At 43.6% G+C, this 21,321-nt stretch overlaps 2 protein-coding genes across 8 annotated transcripts; both read right to left on the reverse strand.

Annotated features, from left to right (window-relative positions):
• Positions 1 to 2,400: 2,400 nt before the first annotated feature.
• Positions 2,401 to 11,311, reverse strand: LOC6493520 (epsin-1). Of its 7 annotated transcripts, none has more exons than XM_044714724.1 (10): positions 10,901 to 11,311; positions 7,739 to 7,881; positions 7,133 to 7,221; positions 6,417 to 7,075; positions 5,704 to 6,364; positions 5,534 to 5,624; positions 5,195 to 5,472; positions 5,034 to 5,135; positions 4,212 to 4,787; positions 2,401 to 3,642 (listed from the first exon to the last, which is right to left on the reverse strand). In XM_044714724.1, coding segments are annotated over exons 2-10 (2,517 nt in total). In that variant the 5' UTR covers positions 7,740 to 7,881; positions 10,901 to 11,311; the 3' UTR covers positions 2,401 to 3,582. The 7 variants fall into 7 exon arrangements, with proteins under 7 accessions (XP_044570659.1, XP_032309605.2, XP_044570660.1 ...); XM_032453714.2 differs by having other exon boundaries at positions 4,212 to 4,652; positions 10,901 to 11,310; XM_044714725.1 differs by lacking the exon at positions 10,901 to 11,311 and adding an exon at positions 9,264 to 9,677.
• Positions 11,312 to 11,814: 503 nt separating this feature from the next.
• On the reverse strand, positions 11,815 to 20,467 carry LOC6493519 (protein artichoke). Its single transcript, XM_001957876.4, has 4 exons — positions 19,325 to 20,467; positions 14,150 to 15,158; positions 13,890 to 14,088; positions 11,815 to 13,830 (listed from the first exon to the last, which is right to left on the reverse strand). The coding sequence occupies exons 1-4, from the start codon at positions 19,615 to 19,617 to the stop codon at positions 12,878 to 12,880; spliced, it is 2,454 nt and encodes an 817-aa protein (XP_001957912.1). The 5' UTR covers positions 19,618 to 20,467; the 3' UTR covers positions 11,815 to 12,877.
• Between the last annotated feature and the right edge of the window lie 854 nt (positions 20,468 to 21,321).

A 21,321-nucleotide genomic window follows, 5' to 3' on the forward strand; every position in this document is an offset into this window, starting at 1 on the left:
AAATCCAAAAAATATTTCGTTCCTAGATTTTGATGCAGAATGATGGAGAATCTATCTACAAATCGATTAAGGTATTCCGCTCAAGAATCGGATGGAAATTGGCCAAGATACAGCCATAGTTGGGGGCCATATTGTCCTTCCATGCATCTTTCATCACTTTGGAAGGGGACCCCCTGGAAATTTTTCAAAAAATCCAAAAAATATTTCGTTCCTAGATTTTGATGCAGAATGATGGAGAATCTATCTACAAATCGATTAAGGTATTCCGCTCAAGAATCGGATGGAAATTGGCCAAGATACAGCCATCGTTGGGGGCCATATTGTCCTTCCATGCATCTTTCATCACTTTGGAAGGGGACCCCCTGGAAATTTTTCAAAAAATCCAAAAAATATTTCGTTCCTAGATTTTGAAGCAGAATGATGGAGAATCTATCAACAAATCGATTAAGGTATTCCGCTTAAGAATCGGATGGAAATTGGACAAGATACAGCCATGGTTGGGGGCCATATTGTCCTTCCATGCATCTTTCATCACTTTGGAAGAGGACCCCCTGGAAATTTTTCAAAAAATCCAAAAAATATTTCGTTCCTAGATTTTGATGCAGAATGATGGAGAATCTATCTACAAATCGATTAAGGTATTCCGCTTAAGAATCGGATGGAAATTGGCCAAGATACAGCCATCGTTGGGGGCCATATTGTCCTTCCATGCATCTTTCATCACTTTGGAAGGGGACCCCCTGGAAATTTTTCAAAAAATCCAAAAAATATTTCGTTCCTAGATTTTGATGCAGAATGATGGAGAATCTATCTACAAATCGATTAAGGTATTCCGCTCAAGAATCGGATGGAAATTGGCCAAGATACAGCCATAGTTGGGGGCCATATTGTCCTTCCATGCATCTTTCATCACTTTGGAAGGGGACCCCCTGGAAATTTTTCAAAAAATCCAAAAAATATTTCGTTCCTAGATTTTGATGCAGAATGATGGAGAATCTATCTACAAATCGATTAAGGTATTCCGCTCAAGAATCGGATGGAAATTGGCCAAGATACAGCCATCGTTGGGGGCCATATTGTCCTTCCATGCATCTTTCATCACTTTGGAAGGGGACCCCCTGGAAATTTTTCAAAAAATCCAAAAAATATTTCGTTCCTAGATTTTGAAGCAGAATGATGGAGAATCTATCAACAAATCGATTAAGGTATTCCGCTTAAGAATCGGATGGAAATTGGACAAGATACAGCCATGGTTGGGGGCCATATTGTCCTTCCATGCATCTTTCATCACTTTGGAAGGGGACCCCCTGGAAATTTTTCAAAAAATCCAAAAAATATTTCGTTCCTAGATTTTGATGCAGAATGATGGAGAATCTATCTACAAATCGATTAAGGTATTCCGCTCAAGAATCGGATGGAAATTGGACAAGATACAGCCATCGTTTGAGACCATTAAAAATTGTGTCATTTCCGATTCTTCAGTTATATGGCCGAAATATGAGATTCGGCCGATCCTTATGAAATCTGCAAGGGTATTCAAACTTATACCTGAAGTCGATTCTACCTGTTGGTTACGCTCTTCTTCCTGGAATACACCCGTATCCATTATACAATCCCATCAGTTTTGCCAACCGTCTGAAGAGCCGCTTCGTGCCCAAGCCGGGCGATAAACTTGTACCGCCGCTCGACGGCAAATTTGTGTAAATTATGTATTTGTGCATTTTGATTTCATTTAAACGAAGTTTCCTGATAGCCCCCAGCGCATGTCAAAATATCAAAACCGAAACGCGACTCCGCCAGGCTGCTGGATGCTGGCTGCTGGCTGCCGGCTGCCAGCCACTTGCGCAACACATCCAGCAATCCATATCCATATCCATTCCACATCCACATCCCCATTCGCATCCCCAACTTCGATCCCATCCCAGCTGGCTGAATGGTTGAATGGCTCACCGAAATATCACTGCCATATGCGGTGGGCGTGCTCCGTTAATGCTGCACTCTGCGGCCCCCGAAATTAACATAATCGTGTCTTGCCTCTGCCTGGATGATGTCGACTGCCCCTGCCTGGTGGTGGCCTGTTGGCGCCCCAACAAAGTGTTGAATGCTGGCGCTGGCTGTCAAGTGGAGCCTTCCAGGCATTGGCCCACTCATGAGCCTCATGCTCCTGATGCTTAGCACTTGGCATAGGTCTCGCTGTTGTGCAATGGGAGCAGAGCATCAAAAGTGGTCTGACTTTTACATCGATTTTCTCAGTTTGGTTTTCGTTTTCGTTTGGTTTTTTTTAGTTAAAATAAAATTTTAATAATATGAAAATATGTTTAAAACTTGTGTGTCTGTTATAGGAGTGGTTGGGGTGTATAATATATAAGTATGCTTGCTAGAAAGTCTCTTAAGCATCGGTTTCTCATTTTTGTATATGTATATTTTGTTACCATTAAGTTACGCTTACAATTCATTACGTATTCTAGCCTAAATGTATACCATCGCTTTTTCTTTATTATAGTTTTCGTTTTGCTCTCGAAATATTGTTCTTTGTATATGTGTTCTTTTCAAAGGATTTCGATCTGTTTTCTTTTGTAAATTTTAAACTAATCGCTAAAAAAGTGTTCAACAGCAAACCCGTGTATGCATTGTGTCTTGAAGGTGGACCAAAAGCGAATGCACAAACACAAATCAACTGTCAACTCGAAAATATCGTACAAATGTGTTTAAAAATTGATTTTTTTTTAGCCAAAAGCCATTAATTTTAATAATTTGTTTTCCTCTTTTTTTGCAACATGCACGCACACAAAATATTACAAAAAAGAAAGTTAAAAATTTACAATTACAAGCACACATAAATTGGTTTATCCTTTGTTTTTAACATTTTTTTGTTTTGTTTTCGTTACCAATGCAATATTTAAAGCTATATAACAATTTTTTTAGTTTTAATTCTCGTTTTTCTCGCTTGGACTCAATCGGATTTCGTACTGCCGCTTGCTGTTTTGGTTATCGCCTCTATAAAGATTCAACTCATATAACAGAAGAACTGCCAATTGGATCCCCAGGCGTCCACTCAACTTAAAGGCGTTGTTGCACAGTGTGTTTTGGTAGAATTAGAACGTGAATCGTATGGTAAAATAATTTCAAAGTCAGTTGAGCGGAGCTGGAGCTGCCTAATGCTAACCTATGGGCTGTTTACATGGTTTAGTTATTGCAAATGTGTTAGACTCAAGTTCTGTTCGAATGTAAGCTGCTGTATACGCGCGAACTTCGGGCCGGGTGTTCTAGCTGCTTCTACTTGTTCTTTCCTATCTCTGGATCTTGGCTCTTTCTTTCTCCTTCACGTACATCACATATTTTACAGTTTAATAATACTTCCTTACACATAATTTATTAATTAATTCATATTTCCTCGCAGTTATATAGAGCTAAAATTGGTTGCGGTTGCGGTTGCTGTTTCTCTTCTCTGTTGCTGCTTTCTATTTCTCTAACGTTACTGGACAGCTCCATACACCAGCCAGGTCTTGATTAGTCGTTGTTCCCTCTGCTGTTACTGCTGCTGATGCTGCTTCTGAACCTGCTGTTTTATCCGGCTCCAGTTTACGACAAAAACGGATTGGTGGCTGCTTCCGGTTTGATCCACGGCATGTTGTTGTTTTGCTGTAAGAATCGTAGGGCATACATTAGTTATAATTTAATTATTGTATTTTAGTAAAGCTAGTTTGTCGGCCAAAAGCAAACTACATGCAGAGTCTAACAGCCATGTTAAGAACTACGAGTGTTCGGGTTACATATTGGTTAGTTTTGTTAGGAGGAAGTCTAAGAGTTAGATAGCAGGGCATGCACATTCAAAAATCATTTTACCCATTTGCATTTATTGCATATTGTTTGTGTTTTATTTAAGCGTCCAAGCCTCCATTGTTGGCTACAATTAGAAAATGTTATGGATCAACTTGAATTGGCAAAGCAGCTTCTGGTTAAGATGCGTACGTATTTCCTGGAGAAGGAGCCAAGGAAGCTCTCTAACTAGCACAGCTTCCTGTGCTCCTTTCTCCGTCTAGCAGTTTGTGGTGTTCATACTTGGAAATGAGGTAAAATATAAACTAAGAATTAAAATCAAACAATTAAACGAAGAAACACAAGCAAACAAAGTAAAAGAAAAGTCAAATTTTGGCTGGGGAAGTATTGTTTCAAGGCAGCAACTGCAACTTTGACGGCAACAGACTCACTTCCAGCTTGCAGTGAGCAGCCGACGAGGACGTTGGGCCAAAACTCTGGACAGGATCGGGCACAAAGCCAATGGGAGCAACGCTCACGCCAGGCGTTTCGGCCAACGAGTCAGATAGGGCGCTGCTGTAGGAGGCAGCATAGCTTGAATAGAGACCGGAAGCTCCGTAGTTTCTGTGGGTCTGGCCAAAGTTATTGTTATCGCTGCCGCCCGAGTAGAACAAATTGTCATCAGCCGGCGCTGTGGGACTATTGAAATAGGAACGGTCGCTGAAAATGTCCATGTTGCGGATGCTATCGATTCCTGGACTCGGACTCACAAACTCGTGCACTCTGTTGGTGGTGGTGTTGATATTGCTATTGATATTGCTGCTGATGCCGTTGTTATTGTTGATGTTGGCATCACTGCTGGCATACGGATAGTTGTAGACCTGAGAACCTGGCTGTGGGCGGGGATTCATGGCGGAGGAGGGAATGATGGGATTACTAAACGCACTTAGAAGCTCAAATTCACCCGCAGACGCAGACGAGGGCCCCAAATTGAGGCTAGTTGGACGCACTGGGTGCGGAAGATTTGGCTGGGAATTCGGGGTTGGCATGCAATAGTTTCTCATCGAAAGAAATGACAACAAAAAGGTAGACAAAATGCACACGTGAAACGATACGATAGAGTTGAGGAAAGTAAATAAAGAGAACCGATAATCATTAGAGAGCCAACCCTCAAAAAATAAGTAAAAGTAATATAAGGTACAAGTACGAAGTTATTCCCTAAACCGCGGACGCACTCCATCTCCAATTCGGACTAGAATCGTATAGCAACTCACCTGGTTGGTCGCACTCACGCCACCCATGACAGGAGCCCAGGGATCCTGGTTCATGTTCACCGCGAAGGGCGCCTGTTGTTTCAGCTGATTAATGGACGGCACCTGCAATGGAATTCAAATAGTTCTATAATCTTCCAAAGAATGTCCTAGAATATCCTTACGGCTGGCTGCTGTTGCTGGAATAGATTTGTCTTGGGTGGTATCACGGTGTCGCTGAAGGGATTGTAGGCCGGTGCGGTGCCCGCTTGCGTCTGTGCTCCAGCCGGCTTAATCAGATTGTCCAAGTTGACCAGCGCAGAGTTCTCGCCGAGGAAGGAGTGCGGGTCCTTAAGCGGTTTCTTAGCCGTGGCTCCCGTCGACGGATGCACTGAGCTAATTCCGGTTCCGGTTCCGTTTCCGTAGTTCGTCGACAGCGGGTCCATATCGTCGAGGAGAGAGGCTAAAAATAGTTTCGAATACGATAAGCTCGGCTTGAGCAAATGCCGATGATAGAAACCCACCATTGTTGTTGTTGGAGGCGTTGTAGTTGCTAAGCTCACTCTTGTTGCGGTTGGTGATCAGGTCGAACTCGTCAAATTCAGGAGAAGGTTTCTACGAAGGAGTACAAAACAGGTTGATGTCATTGATTCACTTTATAACTTATAATTAAATCCACTTCTATCTTGCCCACCTTAACGGCGCCCGTGCCCAGGGCCTTCCAAGGATCATCCAACGCTGCGGCTCCTGCTTGCGCGCCACCTCCAGCCCAGGGATCCGCGGGAGCGATAGCAGCCGCTCCTCCACTCGCTGCCTCTGCTAGCCAAGGATCTCCAGACGCGCTGCCGTTGTTCGTTCCATTGTTGACTGGCGCAGCTCCCAGAGCGCCAGGAGCATTTGTTTTGGCTAACCACCCAATGGCTTCAACAGGGGCACCGGCAGGCGTCGGTCCCCGTCCGTTCTGGTTGGCGTTGCCGTTACTCTGCAGCCATCCCTCGGTGGAGGAGCCCGATGCCACAGACGGCGACTGAGTTCGCACTCCCCAGGCATCGTTGGCACCGGGCGGAGCGTTCATAGGTACTCCGGCGCTCATAATGGTGCGTGGGGCGGCAGACGGATGCCAGGGATCCACCTGAGGCGAGGAGGTGCCTGACCAAGGATCCGACAGCTGGCTAGGAGCTCTAGGAGCGGACGTAGCCCAAGGATCGATGACGCCCGCCGGAGCGCCGCCTGCAGCGCCCAGCGGTGGACTCGAGATGCTCGTGGCACCCAGCGAAATGTCCAGCAGGTCCATTAGATGACTCTGTGGCTCCTCCCTCTTGGCAGGCGCAGGTATCGGTCGTCCACTTCCGTCCCTAAAGAGTGAAGGGGTATTATTAGGGCACTTATATTTTTGGGAAAACTTACTTGAAGTCCTGCTCACTCTGGCTGAGAGCCAGCTGCAGTCGCACATCGTCGCTGCGCCGCTTGGCCTCCTCCTGCTCGGCCTCCTCGCGCGACATGGCCATGGCCAGCTGGAGCTGCAGCTCCTCCTCTCCGGCAGTCTGGGGGCGCACCATTTCCAGCTCAGACACGGATTTGGGCGGCTCCTCTTGCCAGCCGGGCGGCAAGTCCCTTTGCGACGGCCCGTCTATGTAGCCATCGCTGCCGAAGCCACTCGGATGCTGGGCGAATCTCTCCTTGGCCTTCAAAGCTTTCACCCGCTCGTTCTTCAGCCGCTCGTCGTCCTTCAGCAGGTTGACCAGCTGCTTGGCCTTCTCGCGGACGTGGGTGCCCTGGTCCTTGCCCTCCTCGAAGTAGACAAAGTCGCGCAGTGTCTGGATGGCGAAGATGTTCTCCTTGCACTGCTGGGCCACCTTCTCCGATCCGGTCTTGATCAGGTACTCCAGTAGGATGAGTGCCTTGTAGACGTGTCGCCAGTTCTTGCCGTGGTCGTTGAGTCGCTTCCATATCATCTGCATGATCTCCGAGAAGGCCACCACGTTGTGGGTGAGATCTGCAATCTCGCCCATGATGGCGGCCGACGGGCCCCATGGATCATTAGAGGTGGCCTCGCGCACTTTGACCTTCGTGGAGATGAATAATTAGGGCTTGATGTCATAGTTATGTAATGAAAGACTCACCTGGGCATCCGAGTAGTTGTGCGCAAGGTTTTTGATGTTTCTACGTAGACCCGCGACATTGACCTGCATATCGTCCTTTTGCTTTCTCACTGCGTGACAGAAAAAATACAAAGAATTCTTAACATGGCTATAGCTTCTCGATCCGGCTCTTTGGCGGGAACGTATTTTGTAGGATTTGGGATTTAGGATTTAGGACTGTGGTGGTAGGGATAGTTTTGTTCGGTGGTTTAACTTTCTGCTTTCGAAAAATTCCGCTTTTTCAGGTTTTCATTAATTTTGGATTTGTATTTTGGAAAATTTTTGTGAATTTTTTGAAGTTAATACCGAGTCTATTGTGTTTTCTGTGTTATAATATGTCTAGGGATCGGAACGGAAACAAAAACAAACACAAACGGGTGAAAATAGAAGGGGATCCGGTGTTTCAAAAGGTGTTTCGTTAAATCTTCGCTGCTCTGTGCTGCTGCTTGATGTGCTGTGTGTCAGAGTTCGATTCGAAATCAAAAATTATCCCTATTTGTCTTTATTTTTTTGTGTTTTTTTTTTTGTTGAGAATACATTGATTTGGAAAATAAATTTGAAGTTATATGAGTTAACATTGAGACTTACTTTTGGTTTGTTTTTGCGTTTGACTTTGCTTTTTATTATTTTTTTATTCAGAAACTTTGAACTTGTGGTGGAGAAAGCTAAAGATTTGTATATTATTTCGTTTTCTGTTTATGTTTATTGCTGTTTAAGTGCTCCAAAGCAAGCTAAGTATGAGATACAAGATAAATACAATCAAAATACATAGTATTACATATACAGATATACATATAGAGTTATATATAGTTGGGTGTCGAGTTGGCGCACTCGATTATTGTTTGAATAATAGTTTGACGAACTCAACCAAAGAGTGAAAGCATACTTTAAAAATAGAACACAGAAATTAAAGAGGACTTAAGCCGGGCCCAGTTCCAGACCCAGTTCCAGTCCCAGTTCCAAGGTAGAAATAATTCAATTTGCGGGCAAACAAAGGCAAACAGAAGCAAAAAGCAAAGAGTGCTGGTTCAAGACGACACTGCCATTCACTGAAAAACTAAAGAAACTAAAAAAAAAGCTAAAATATAAACACTTAGAAGGTAGTATTTGCATAAAATATGTTTCAGAAAAGGTGCTGGAAGTGAGAACTCCTTCCGGTAAGAGTAGAACCATCCTATAGAGTATAACATCTGCCTGAACTTAACCCATGACAGGCCCAAAGAAGCCGCAAAAATGCAAAATAACCAAGGTGGAAGACAACAGCAGAGGGCACTGGACAGACACTGGCCCGTGTCCGCGTCCGTGTCTGGATATGCAAATGTTCAGGCCAAGCTCTATTATGCATTAAATGGCAGCCACGACGTGAAAAAATATAGCAAATGAATTGATTTTCTTGCCGCTTCCTTTGTCGGGGCGAAGATCTATTTATAAAAGCATAAAATGCACACAAGATAATCAAATTGTTATCGATTGTGGCTCGAACAAAAGAATAGTAGAGAAAGTGCGGCTAAGAGTACATACATCTGGCCAAAACAAATGGCCTTAACTGATTAACAAAGCAGATAGCCAAGTGCAATAAAGATTTCCTAATGACGTTGGTGAAAATTAGATAAAAAATAGGGCTCTCTTCAAAGAACTTTTTAAAGCAATCATAAACTGAATAATTATAGTTATAAATTGTGTAAAAAATATGTAAAAATAGAAATAATTCAACCATAAACCAATAAAAATTATCAATATCGAAGCCACACTGTCTGGTAGATAATGAAAAGAATTCAAAGAGCCGATTTAACCGGTTAATAACTGGAGAATCATGGTAGCGGAATGGGACTTGACACACATATTTTGGCCAACTCCGCCGAGAAGCCGGCTGGGAACTGTAACTCCACGGTGATAAACCCGTCTGGAACCAGTCTTCAAGTCGTCATCAGTCAGAAAAAGGGATAGAGCGACGAACTGCCATTGTTTTGCTTATTTGTTTGTTTTCATTTGGCCAGCCGCCGCCGGATAAGAAGGCGAAATAATTTAATTAAATGTCGCGCAATAGGACAGAGAGCAGAGACAAAAAAAAAAAAGCAAAACCAACGCAAATGAAGTGCAAGAGTCACGATACCGGGATTGGAGGCACACTGACGGAGGCGACTGGCTGGGGGTGGCTGTCGGTCTTCCTCGGTCGCAATGTCGCCATGGCGGTGGCCTGAACTTGAGCAAATTGAATGCCAGACGGGGAGAACGACAGCCTGGGCTGTGCTTTCTTTGTGTTTTTTTTTTTTTTGCACTTGACTTTCGGCAAAGAGTCGCCGTCTTATTGCCAAAAAATAAAAGTACACTGGTATGTGTATCAAAACAAACAGTATGCTTAACGAGTTGCGATTCACTTTGTTTCAGAGGCGAAGGCAGAGAGCCTTGACGAACTCGGAGCGGTTCAATGAACGTGCCCAGAAGCGCTCGATCTGAAAAAAAGACTGAAGCTCTCCGATTGATATGCAGGCTGGAACTGATCGGGGCTAACTGAATCCAAATGCCATTAGAACCGGATAAAATATTCCACATCCACGAGGCTGTTTGGCGTGGACTATGGGCGAGCACTTAGCATGTCTCTGCTAAGCAAAGTGCGTCAGTATCGAAGCTCCTCAATCACTGAACTCTGTTTGTTTTGCAAAAAAACTTGATAGTCAAGTGCTGTAGTTTCGTCACAACAATACAGGGAAGTTCGCACTCCAAGTCACTCTCTATAGCTTATCAGCTCTGGGTTGTGGATTTCCAGAACTAGAACATAAAAGAGCTTCAATGAAATACTTTTTAATCTTAAATTTGATGAAATTCTTTTGAGAATTTCAGTCAGAAACTGCTGGCAGATAACTTGTTTGCTTTTGGTTTACAGTTATCGCAGCGGGATGTTTTTCTCCCATCAGGTGCAGAGGGTTAAAGCGAAGGTCACTGGTCGCCGGGCAGAGCCCACTGTGCCACTTGATCGCTGCCACCTCCCCTGCCACTGCCACTGGCCACTGCATCTGTCGGGTGCATGCGGGCGTTTATTACATGGATGAGAGTGTATATGCCCATATGTATCTGTATCTGGACTCGTGTGCTACTACTGGGTACTGGGTGCTGGATGGTGTGCTGGATGGTGTGCTGGTGTGCGTGCCTGTGATAACGAGTCAGAAATGTGATTAGATTTCATTTGTGGCACTCTACGCTGCTCGGACAAATAACTACAGACATCCGACGGGGGCCCGAAATGTGCGAAACTCCATTCATTACTCATACGCCACCGCGCCCCCCGCTCTCACTGACCTCCCCCCGCCCCATCCCCTTGCAGCACAAACCTGTTCCACCTTTGGATCGGCCAGTCGGCCAACGCCCCGCCCCCCAGCTGACGTCAAAATTGTAGTATGGCTATTTTCGACTGAAATTTCCAGCAAATGGTTGTAGTTTTAGCCAAAATGGAACAAATTCCACAGAGCTAGTGCCACTCTTTTGACCGGCACTGTACGGCCCTGGGGCCATGACTAATCGCGGACCGGCACAAGAGACACTTATCAAAAATCCCAGAAATTCAACGAATCAAATAGAAGCGTTATCAATGAAACGGTTTGTTAGCAAGGAATCACATTTAATGGGTTTCTACATCTAATATCTAATATTTAATATCTTAGAAGCCCACCAAGGAACTCCCGATATGTGGCGACCCCCATTCCATTCCCATTCCCACTCCCATTCACCCACTCACTTGCTCCCTCTGCTCACCTGCTCCACTGCAATGACTCTCTCCTGAGGTGTTTGTTGTTGTTCTTTTGTTGCTTCACTGCAGTTGGCTTTGTGTGTTTGTGGGTTGTGTTCGCTGTGTGTGTGTGTGTGTTTGGGAGTGTTGAGTGTGTGTGTGTGTGTGTGAGACTCCTCTCCCCAGCTAGTTTTCTATGTTTTACGACTTTCTTTTTGGGGGATCACAAGACAATGACACGGCGACGACAACAACGGAGAATTTTTTTCTTCTATTCGCACAAATCCGTATCCTTGCACTTTCGGTTGCTTTTTTCAAATGAGTGGGCGATATTTACCCTTTGCACTCTGCACAAAACACAATTTCGCTCGGTGATGGCTTATTTTCTTTTGTATTTGTATTTGTAAAAAACATCGCCAGTGTTGCCAGACAGTGGATATGATTTATCCCCAAAAACACACTAAAAAATCCACATTTTTTTCAAATTAAAAAGTGCAATAAATATAATAAAACAGAACAATCAAAAAAATGGACTAAAATAGTTCATACATTCTTTTAAAACTAATATTTAATCAAATTAAGGTAATAAAATGTCTTAAAATCGATTAGGGCTGCCACTTTGGAGCTGCCACATCAAGGACTAATCGATATTGCCACGCTGGCCGATAACTTGGAACTGCCACTGTGGCTCTGCTAACCTATAAAACTTTAACCCGGTTTTAATTCAAATTTTATTCATCGAGATCAAATATTCTGTTTAAACGGAGTTTTCTTCAAACACGCATAATGAATACGTTTGTTTTGTGAATATAAAGCTTTCAAATTCCAATTCAAAATATCAAAATATTTATCATTGTTAAAAAACATCTTAAAAACTATAGTATTGATCTTCAAAAAAATTGTTTTTGAAAAGAATTTCAGAATAAAAACAAACCTTAGATTCCATTTTTATTTACGTTTTTATTTAGAATACCATTTGCATTTGCACATAATTACAAACTAATATCTATTTTCTCATTTTGTTAACGAACTGATAACAATCTTAATATTTTTTTCGAAAATTTTCGATTTTTTCATTTGTGGATGTGTGTGTGTATGTCAGTGCGAGTGTTATTTTGCATTTCGTCATTAACATTTGCTCGATGCGACTTCTTTTCTGGTTGTCGTTAAACTCTAAGTACCTACTTTTAGAAATTCAACGTACAGACGTGTATACATTTATTAAATATAGAAATATAGTATATATGCAGTTGCACCTTGCATATCTGATATCGCCACCGGCGCTGCTCTCCTCCTAATGTCATCACTATAGTTCCGGATTTCACTTCATTGGATTTCGAATAGGTGGAAAATAAACAAAAATTAATGTATTTAATTTATCTTTCTAGAAAAACTTTATTTAATTTAGAGTGGGTAAAGTGAAATCCGAAACACACATTTTTTTGCCAACACATTCACGTAATTGAGCCCCCAACAAATAAACTTAAATCATTAGACGGTCGGTTCCCTCTTGGTAGGACCTGGGTCATCCTCCTCATCGATCCATCCTGGTCGTCCCTGTTTCGTAGAAAAAAAAACTCAACAAATACCGTCCGACAAACTGTTTGATTTAGCAATTGGCTTAAATAAAACATTAAAAACTAAGTTAACTTAAGGCTTACACTGAATAAAAATTAAACGCATTTGGATTAAAAACTGGATAGTTAAGGATATGTTTGTGTCGATTTGACATCGCCTTTATATACTTGGATAAAATACCTTTTAAAGAATTTAACGAAGGCTTTATACAATCTCGTAAAGCTTTCCTAAATCACATAAAATAAAAAATGTCCCTCTGTTATCCTGCTTTTAATCCGAATGTTATTCATTTATTTTCTGTGTAAAAATCCGAATCTCGTTCTGCATGCTGCTTCCTTTTCGATTCCTTTCGACTCCTTCTCTGCGATTTACAGTAAAATAATATGTTTTTTTGGGGAGGGGGATTCCCCGGCGGAACCGGAAGCTCACTCCTCCGGCGGCTCCTCGGGAATCTGGAGGCTCTGCGCCGCATGTGGATATTCCGCGTGCACGGAGTTCGACTGCGCATCGGAGTCCTCCTCGAGGGCATTCGCCTTGCCCGGCGGCTGCACCAGATTAGGTATGAACTCGACCGTCTCGTACTCGGTCTTGGCCACCGACTCCTGGTCGAGATCGTGCTTGAGCTCGTCCTCGCTTTCGTTCTCCCGCTGCCGCTCCTTCTCCCTTTCGTCATGAATTGGATCTCCAACTGTTAGTGGAGGGACCACCACCTCTAGATCCTCCTCTGGTTTAACATCAATGCCTGGATCGGCATTTTCTGTGTTATTTATGGGATTGCCTTCATGGGCCTCGGACTCCTGGATCTCCACAATCACGGGCAGCGTCTCATTCGGGTTGGGTGTGGTGGTGCTGGTTGTGGTTGTAGTGGGTGCAGTGGTGGTCACGATCTCGGTGGGCGCCACCTGAGCACTGGGTGTAGTAGTCGTTGTCGTCGTCGTTGTGGTGTTGCTCGTTGGAGCCGGACTTACTGTCGGGGATTCCGCTATCCTGACTTCCTTTTCCGTTGTTGTTACAACTGGAGGTGGAGGAGTGGTGGTGAGCAGAGGTAATGGGGGCAAAGACGGCACGATTGCGGATCCAATGATTACTGGATTGATGAGCGGCTGACCCAGAGTGGCGATGATCGGTGGAAAGAGTTCCTCATTGCCCTTCAATAAGGACGGCACCAGCATCTGCACCACCGGCTTGGCATCCTCCCTGCCGCCTATCTTCAGATTGGTAACCACAATCGGCAGATCCACCTTGTAAAGCATTGGGAGCACAGTGCACACTTCCTGGTCGTTTTCGAAGCACTGGGAACGTCCTCGGATGCGAGCCTCCTGGACGGCCATCAGTCGGCACAGTTCGTTCAATCGCACGTCGCACATAATGGGATTATCTAGGAGGGTATCGCGGATTTGAATGAAAAAGGATAATGAGTTTTTAAAACTGACTTACCATCTAGATTTATCTCCAGCTTTCCGGGCACATTGTGGTTCCTGCAGCGCGTGTTTGTGACGAGGTCGCTCGAGATGGACGATATCTGGTTGTTGGTTAAGTTGGCCTGGCACAGAACGGGTAGGCCCTTGAAGTCCTGCTCCAGCTTGGTAATGTTGTTGAACGCCACACTGAGTATCTTTAAGTTGGGCAATATGGTCTGGAGAAACAAGACATTTTTCAATGAAATATATTTCAATAATAAGCATAAGGACACTCACCGTTTCCATGGGTTTCAAATCCACCAACTGATTCCCTGTGAGGTCGAGGATCTCCAGACGTTGGAGACCATAAAAGTCGCCCTCTTGGAGGTGTTCCAATCGATTGCTGGCTAGGTTGAGAATGCGCAGATTCCCCAATCCTGCCAAGGCGCCGTTTAAGGCCTCTATCCTGTTCTGGTCGAGATACAATTCAACGAGCAACATTTTCTGTATGCCCCGCGGATCGGGCAGCAGCCGTTGGATGCGGTTGTTGGAGAGGACCAGGAACTTAAGGGATCGCAGGCCGTGAATCTCGCCCATGGAGAACTCCTCCATGTCGTTGAACGAGAAATTGGCCCTCTTAAGCTTGAGAATGGGAAGCAGCGAGGAGTTCAGTGATCGGATGTGGTTGCAGCTCATCAAGAGGTTGTCGATTTGGTAGCATGATGCAAACTCATCCTGGGCGAGAAACTCCAGCTCGTTGTTTTCGGCCTGGAACTCCTGCAGATTAACAGCATTGCGGAAGACACGGTCTAGGGAGCGCAGCCGGTTGGATTGGATGTGAACCGTCTCCAGTTCATCCATTTCAGCCATGTTGGCCGGCAATCTCTCCAACCGATTATTGTGGGCCATCAGCAGTCGCAGTTTGCTCCCATCCGGCAGCTCGTTATCCAAAGTACTGATGTTGTTGGCGTTGATAAAAAGCGACTGAAGTTTGTCCAGATCCAGAAGAGTTCCGTTCAGCGTCTCCAGGCGATTCCGTCCCAAATGCAATATCAACAGACTCCGCGGAAAGGATCCCTTGTCCAGGCGCGTTATGTTGTTACTAGGTAGAATGAGGTTCGTCACCGCCTGGATGCCCCGAAAGTCGTCCTGCTGCACCGCCCGTATATTGCCGCGACCAATGTCCAGGGTCTGCAGGAGCGGCATGTGGCTCAAGACGTGTTTCGGGATCTCTTCGAGTTCGTTGTCACCGATGCCTAGGTAGGTGACATTCGATAACCCGCGAAATGGTACTTCAGGCAGCGATCTAAAAATAGCGAAAACAAATCCATTACAATTTCGTATTAATAGAAAGTGAGACACATATTCTTTTTAGTAATTCTTAAGGAGTCTTGAATGGTCTTTAGTTAACTTTAACTGAAGAGATCTCTAACGAAAATCTTGACTATAAAATAATATACATTTAAAAAAGATTCTTAAGCTTGACTTCTCATTGAATGAATTGAAATTTTGTTTAATAAAACGAAAAACGATAAGAAGTCTAGGTGGTAGTATGGGTCTTTTTAGATTAGAGAAGTATTTCCTTTATAATATAAGCCCAGGTCTAAAGAATTTCTTGATTTAATTGATAACATTGTACTATCTGTAGCTGGCAATTACTGACGACATATGTGATAACTATTTCATAATTAGGCATTCAAACGAAAGTATTTCAAACTGGGAAAGTAATGGAAGTGGCTGGCCAAATGTGAATCACCTTATGGACAATGATTCAGCGAAAGCCTGAGCCTAATTACTTCTGAATGAAGGCATATCGCATTACCCATCCCTGGACCCGATGACGCAGCCTTATCAGCCTCAGCTTCAGCCTCAGCCAAGAGCTGCTGCTCCGGCCCACAAATACACCTGATCTGATCTGTATCTTTATCGACGTCTGCAGGTGGCTATTAAGTTGTCGCCGTCGAGGCGCCAAACAGCCGATACAGATTCATGATGGGAACTGGGCTGGATGGCGTGCCAAGTGGCTCGGGGCGTGGAGGGTGGTGTGGACATCCTTGGCGCCCGTTATTGGCATGCGAGTAGAGGGGGTAGTAGATTGGCAGTAGATTGATTGGCAGGAGCTATTTTTAGAGTCCAGACGCCTGCCGACTTGATTGTTTGCCGGCTGGAGTTGCCAGGAGCGACCAGAGCCCGTCCACAGTTGATTATGTAATGAGAAAGGCTGGCCAGGGGCAGAGATACTGCATCCATAATGAACCTGTTGAACTTGTAGATGCCTCTGGATACTGGCCACTGGGTACTGGCTACTGGCTACTGGATACTGGGTTCTGGGGGATGTATCCACAATTCCTTAACGTCAGCGGTATAATTGTCACACGACCCAAACTGCCCCCTTGATCATTGATTGAGCGTAATAATAAAATTCAATTGGACTGCCTGCTCGTCTCTGGAATGACCCCGGACCAAAGACCACAGAGAGTTAAGAAACAGAGCCCACCAGAGAGAGGGACCATCTTATAAAAAATATTCGGCCCCTGACCGAATCTGAGTTCGGTCGAAAACAAAAACAAGTTGAAAACATTCCACATTAATGTCATACTTTGGCTGACACGTTTGTATTGTTTGTGTTATTGTTTACTTTGTTTCCTGAATCGGCTGAATTATAGTAAAAAGTTTGAATCTGTCTTCCATTGGAAACATTATCGCTTTGGGCCCAGACAGATGATGATCGGGTCGGAATATTCCACAGCATAATAAATTATGCGGAGTAGTTATCATAATTAATTGTCAGACAGTAGCCATCAACACTTTTCGCACTTTCTCAGGGCTGTGACTGTGACTGGGACTGCACTTCGATGATGATAATAATGACAACAATATCAATAGCCTCAAACAAATCTGCAAGTGATTGAACATATAACTCGCTCAACCTTATCGCCTGGGAGGGCTCAAGAGCAAGAGCAAGAGCAAGACCAAGACCAAGACCAGAGCCATCGATTGCCATCGAAAAGGCCATGAAGATTGTGGAGTAACCCCTGTATAGTAATCCCAATCGAGAGTCCTGCAAGTTCACAAATACATGATGTGGCCCATTCAATAGTTGCTCACACTCTACTCGAGTGGGCTTTGAATCCGGGCGATCGTAAAAAGCGGTCGTAAAAACCGAGTTGATTGTATTTGGCGCCAGTCATAAAAAGATTCAAGAAAAGAAGCCAAAGAGCCAGTAGCTCTTATCAATGACTGCCCCCAGATGTGATCTATATTTGGGCTAGGATGGAGCGGAGCAGTGCACTTGGACTAAATTTTAATAAGATCACCTCCATGATTACTCACTGGAATGTCTATTTAACCGAAACCTACTATTTCCAAATTATTCAAACTTTTTATTTCATTCAGTAGTTCTAACAAATTGATAATTTCAGAATAAGACATTATAAAATTCCACGTGCTGATAGAGCTATATAGAAAAGTCATGATCATGTACTCGTCATGCCTCGCTCACAGATACAGATACACTGTCAGATTCAGATACAGATACAGATACAAGTAAGCAAGTGTGGTACTTTTCCTGGCTGGGTTGGCATGATTTGGTTAGAGCGCGATATTAAGCCAATAGGTCAATTATATTAAATTGACATCAATGTAAAAACCGATCCCCGAACCCTCCGATCTCCATCAGAGGCACGCGCTCTTAGCGTTTCTGGATGCAGAGATCGTCGATAGCCGATCGGGAATCGGGAATCGGAGGGTATTCGGGCTTGGGTTATTGGAACTTGGAGCTGGGGGGAGCTGCTGCTCACTGATTCACTGATTCGATCAAGTCGGGTAATTAAATTATATTAGCGGCGATCGTACGTACATGCTTGAATGCTAAATCGAAATCTATAATCAGGGGGTGCCAGGAGAGGCTTGTTGAGATGATTATTTTTATGAATTCTCAAGAACTAATTAAACTAATTCCACATAAAATCAACACTATCTATGTTTTCAATTATTTTGAATATAATAATGTATTGGGTTTTATTGTGTTTAAAATACAATCTTTATGTGAGGTTTTCCCAGAATATTCTGGGGGTTTCTGTTCAAAAATATACTTATCAAATGAAGGAAAACATTTAAGTATATATTGTATTAAATTGTTTAAAATTATGAATAGAAATAAATATGAATAGAAACTTTTAATATCAAACAATTATTTAAATTCTGTTTTCTAGTTTCTAAATCCCTATTAGTTTAGTAAAAAGTAATCCTTATTCCGCTCAAATAACTCCAATACTCAGCTCCATTGAGTTTAAATACTCAAATGAGTTTCAAGAGTTTGAAGAAAAAAATTTTCTGAAGCTCCTATTTTTTGGTGAATCGAACGAGTCCTGACTCATACTTTGTTTTGAATCAAGAGAATCTTAAAGCTTCGAAGTCAAATATCAATGAACCCGCGCAGGCGCTTATGAAATAGGCTCGAATGTTATTTCTAGATTCGCAAGGGGAGATCGGCCGATCGACGGCTGGCATTTATTATTATTTGTTATTTATAAGTGCAGCGGTTAATATATGTACACCGATGGGATGGTGAATTAAAATTCATTCAGAGGCAGAGTCAGAAGGCAGAACAGAAACGTGCAGGCGCCTCAGAAGAGCGCTCCGAAAAGCAATAAACTGCAATTATCAATTTTGTGTACGCATTAAGTATACGTCGATCTCGGCGGTGGTACATCTCTCCGCACGCACACTCTCCCAGAGCCCCAGAACCCCAGAGCCGGAGTTCATATGATCCTCCTATGTAATCCGTGTGTATACCGAGCGGATTGATAAGGTATTCAATTATCAATACGAATTCTCATTGCTCCCACAGCTCACAGCTTCCCACTGCCCCGGGGTAGTAGATGTAGCTTTGGTTGTTAGTGGGGATCTGGACAGTACGGAAAATAGGATCCGATCTGGGGGAGCCCATTGGCCAATTTACAGCAATTCAATGCTACTTCCTAATTGAAAAATTAAATCATCTGAATGACAATTAAGATTCGTAAGATGTTGCAGTTTCTCTATCTACACCTCCACCTACATCTCCCACTCAATTTGCCCAATTTAGAGATATAGCCATAGATAATGAGACGGTACCGGGTTCCTTTGACGTAAACAAATGACATTGTTATTGTTTTAGTATCTACTTGGCTGTAAACAATCCGGGGCGATCCGGGGAGCACATTTTTCGAGCATTTACATAAGCATTTAAGTATTGAAATTTGTGTACAATTTTGCATTATTATTTTTCGCTCGGTTTTTTATTGGGTTTAAGGAACCTAAATTGATAGCCGGATGAGCGGAAAATTCTGCCCGTTCTACGGAGCAGAGCTATTGGCCTTGAACCTCCCCCAACAACCCATGTTTTGATGATCAGATCAGATCACATCACAACATCACAGAACAAAAACAATATCCTTCTTTGGACAACAGTGATTCATCTAAGCTCACCTTAGTCCGTTCCATTTCATCCGAAGCTTGTATAGATTGAAGTTCATATCCGTAAACGATCTCATTTCCAGGTCGTCCAGTTGAGAGTGCGTGATTTTCAGATCGATCTTGGTGTCGGGATTAAACTTATTGGCCAGGGTGTCGACAACGGCATTGAAGGATTCGAGCTTCTCGCAGGAGAGCTCCACGTGGTTCCAGGCCTTGCCCGTTTCGCAGGTGCAGGGCGAGATCTCTGGTCGCACCGAGCACTGGAGCGATGCCAGGTGGAAAACGGTGTACATTATGGAAGTCATTTTGGCGGCCGATCACTAGCCCAACTCGATCACTTATCTAACTCACACACTTCTTTGGTTTTGGTTCAGAATTTATTCGTTTTTTTTTTCGTTTTCGAGAATAGTTTCTATATAGTTGGGATCTGTTCACGATTCACGATTTACGGATCCACAGGACGCGTTGCATGCGCTCAGGCGGTGGATATTCAACTGCGAGGTGGTGGCGAGCAGGCAGCTCGGAAAAACAATCGGAAAACGATCGGGAAAATACCCACTGGCTCACATATGTGTGCGGGCGGGGGTTTCCAGATCGCAGATCGGTTTTCCAAAGGCGGGATTTGGTTTTCGGTTTTGTGGATTCTCTGAACTCTCGATGGCATCAGATTTCAATGCGGCACTGGCACTAGGAGTATGTAGATATATATTTTGCACGCACTGGGACTCTCGTTATTTTTATTTTATTTTTTTTTTTGTGGGAAACACTCCGGAATTCGGTATCGGAATTGAAATTCCGGTCCGGATCGAATCGAATCGGTTGGGGATTGAAATTTTTTTTTGGAGATTGGAGCTGGAGCTGCTCCGCCTCCTCCTCCTCCTGCACTCCGCCTGGTGCACTCCCTCTTCTACATATATATCTCCTCGATTCCCGTTCCCGTTCACTCTCTTCACCTCTGACACGACAATCTTAGATTTGTTATTTGTTTTCGAATACCGCGAGCGAGTGTATGGGTGAGTCAAAGTCTCGGTTCCGATCGTATTCGATTCGATTCGGTTTGTGGAGCGTACGATGTATTTCTCTTCTAGCCCGATGATCACGTCTTGATTCCAGCACGGTCCGTTTGCTACTGGGAGTGGGAATAAAATCGATGAGGATCCGTATGCTGCGGCTGCTGTTTCTGTTGCTGTTGCTTCTGCTGCTGCTGCTTCGCACAGTGGGATCAATGGAAATGTATTCCTCCAAAAACTGAAGATCATATAGAAGAATTATGATATAAATACCCATCCATATATTGATTGATTTATTAACAGAAAAACGGAAAATTTCAAGAGATTCAATCGGTTTCATTATAAAACAAAGTGACTTCATCAAATATGTAACAATTTTCAATATAATACAAGTTTTTAGTGACTATAACTTTAAGTATTGGGGTAGAACTTGTTACTTTTAAGGTAATAAGTTAAAATAGAGGTTTTCAACCTAAACAAAGTTGCTAATGTCACTGGACATTGCTTTTTGGCCAGTTGGGGATTTGAATCCGGGAGCTGGGACTTGTGTAATTGTCCACAACACTCAATTACATGTGTTCCTGTTCTTTCGGCGCCAGGCATCAATCTCCATCTCCATCTCCATCTGCAACTCAATCTCGATCTTGAACTGATGCTGATGGTTGCGTGTTTGTGCCCCCTTTGAGTTGCTGCTGTAGCTGTTGGTGTTGCTACTTGTGCTACTGATGCTGCTGCTGCTGTTGATGTTGCTACTTCAGTCGATGTTGCTGCTGCTGGTGTAGTTGCTTCTTGGGAACCTAGATCTATGTATGGGGCATCATTATCATCGATGTAAATGTGGACACATGTTTGTGTGTACATCTGTGTACGTTCTGGTTGTTGTGTCTGCCCGTCAGCCACTTTTACGCACTCTTAATAAATTGTCCTTTACATAAACACACACATCTGGTACACAATAAAAAATATATTCACAAATGTTATACTATTTTTTAATACTTT

Source organism: Drosophila ananassae, chromosome 2R (genome assembly GCF_017639315.1).
Source record: "Drosophila ananassae strain 14024-0371.13 chromosome 2R, ASM1763931v2, whole genome shotgun sequence".
Taxonomy (NCBI): domain Eukaryota; kingdom Metazoa; phylum Arthropoda; class Insecta; order Diptera; family Drosophilidae; genus Drosophila; species Drosophila ananassae.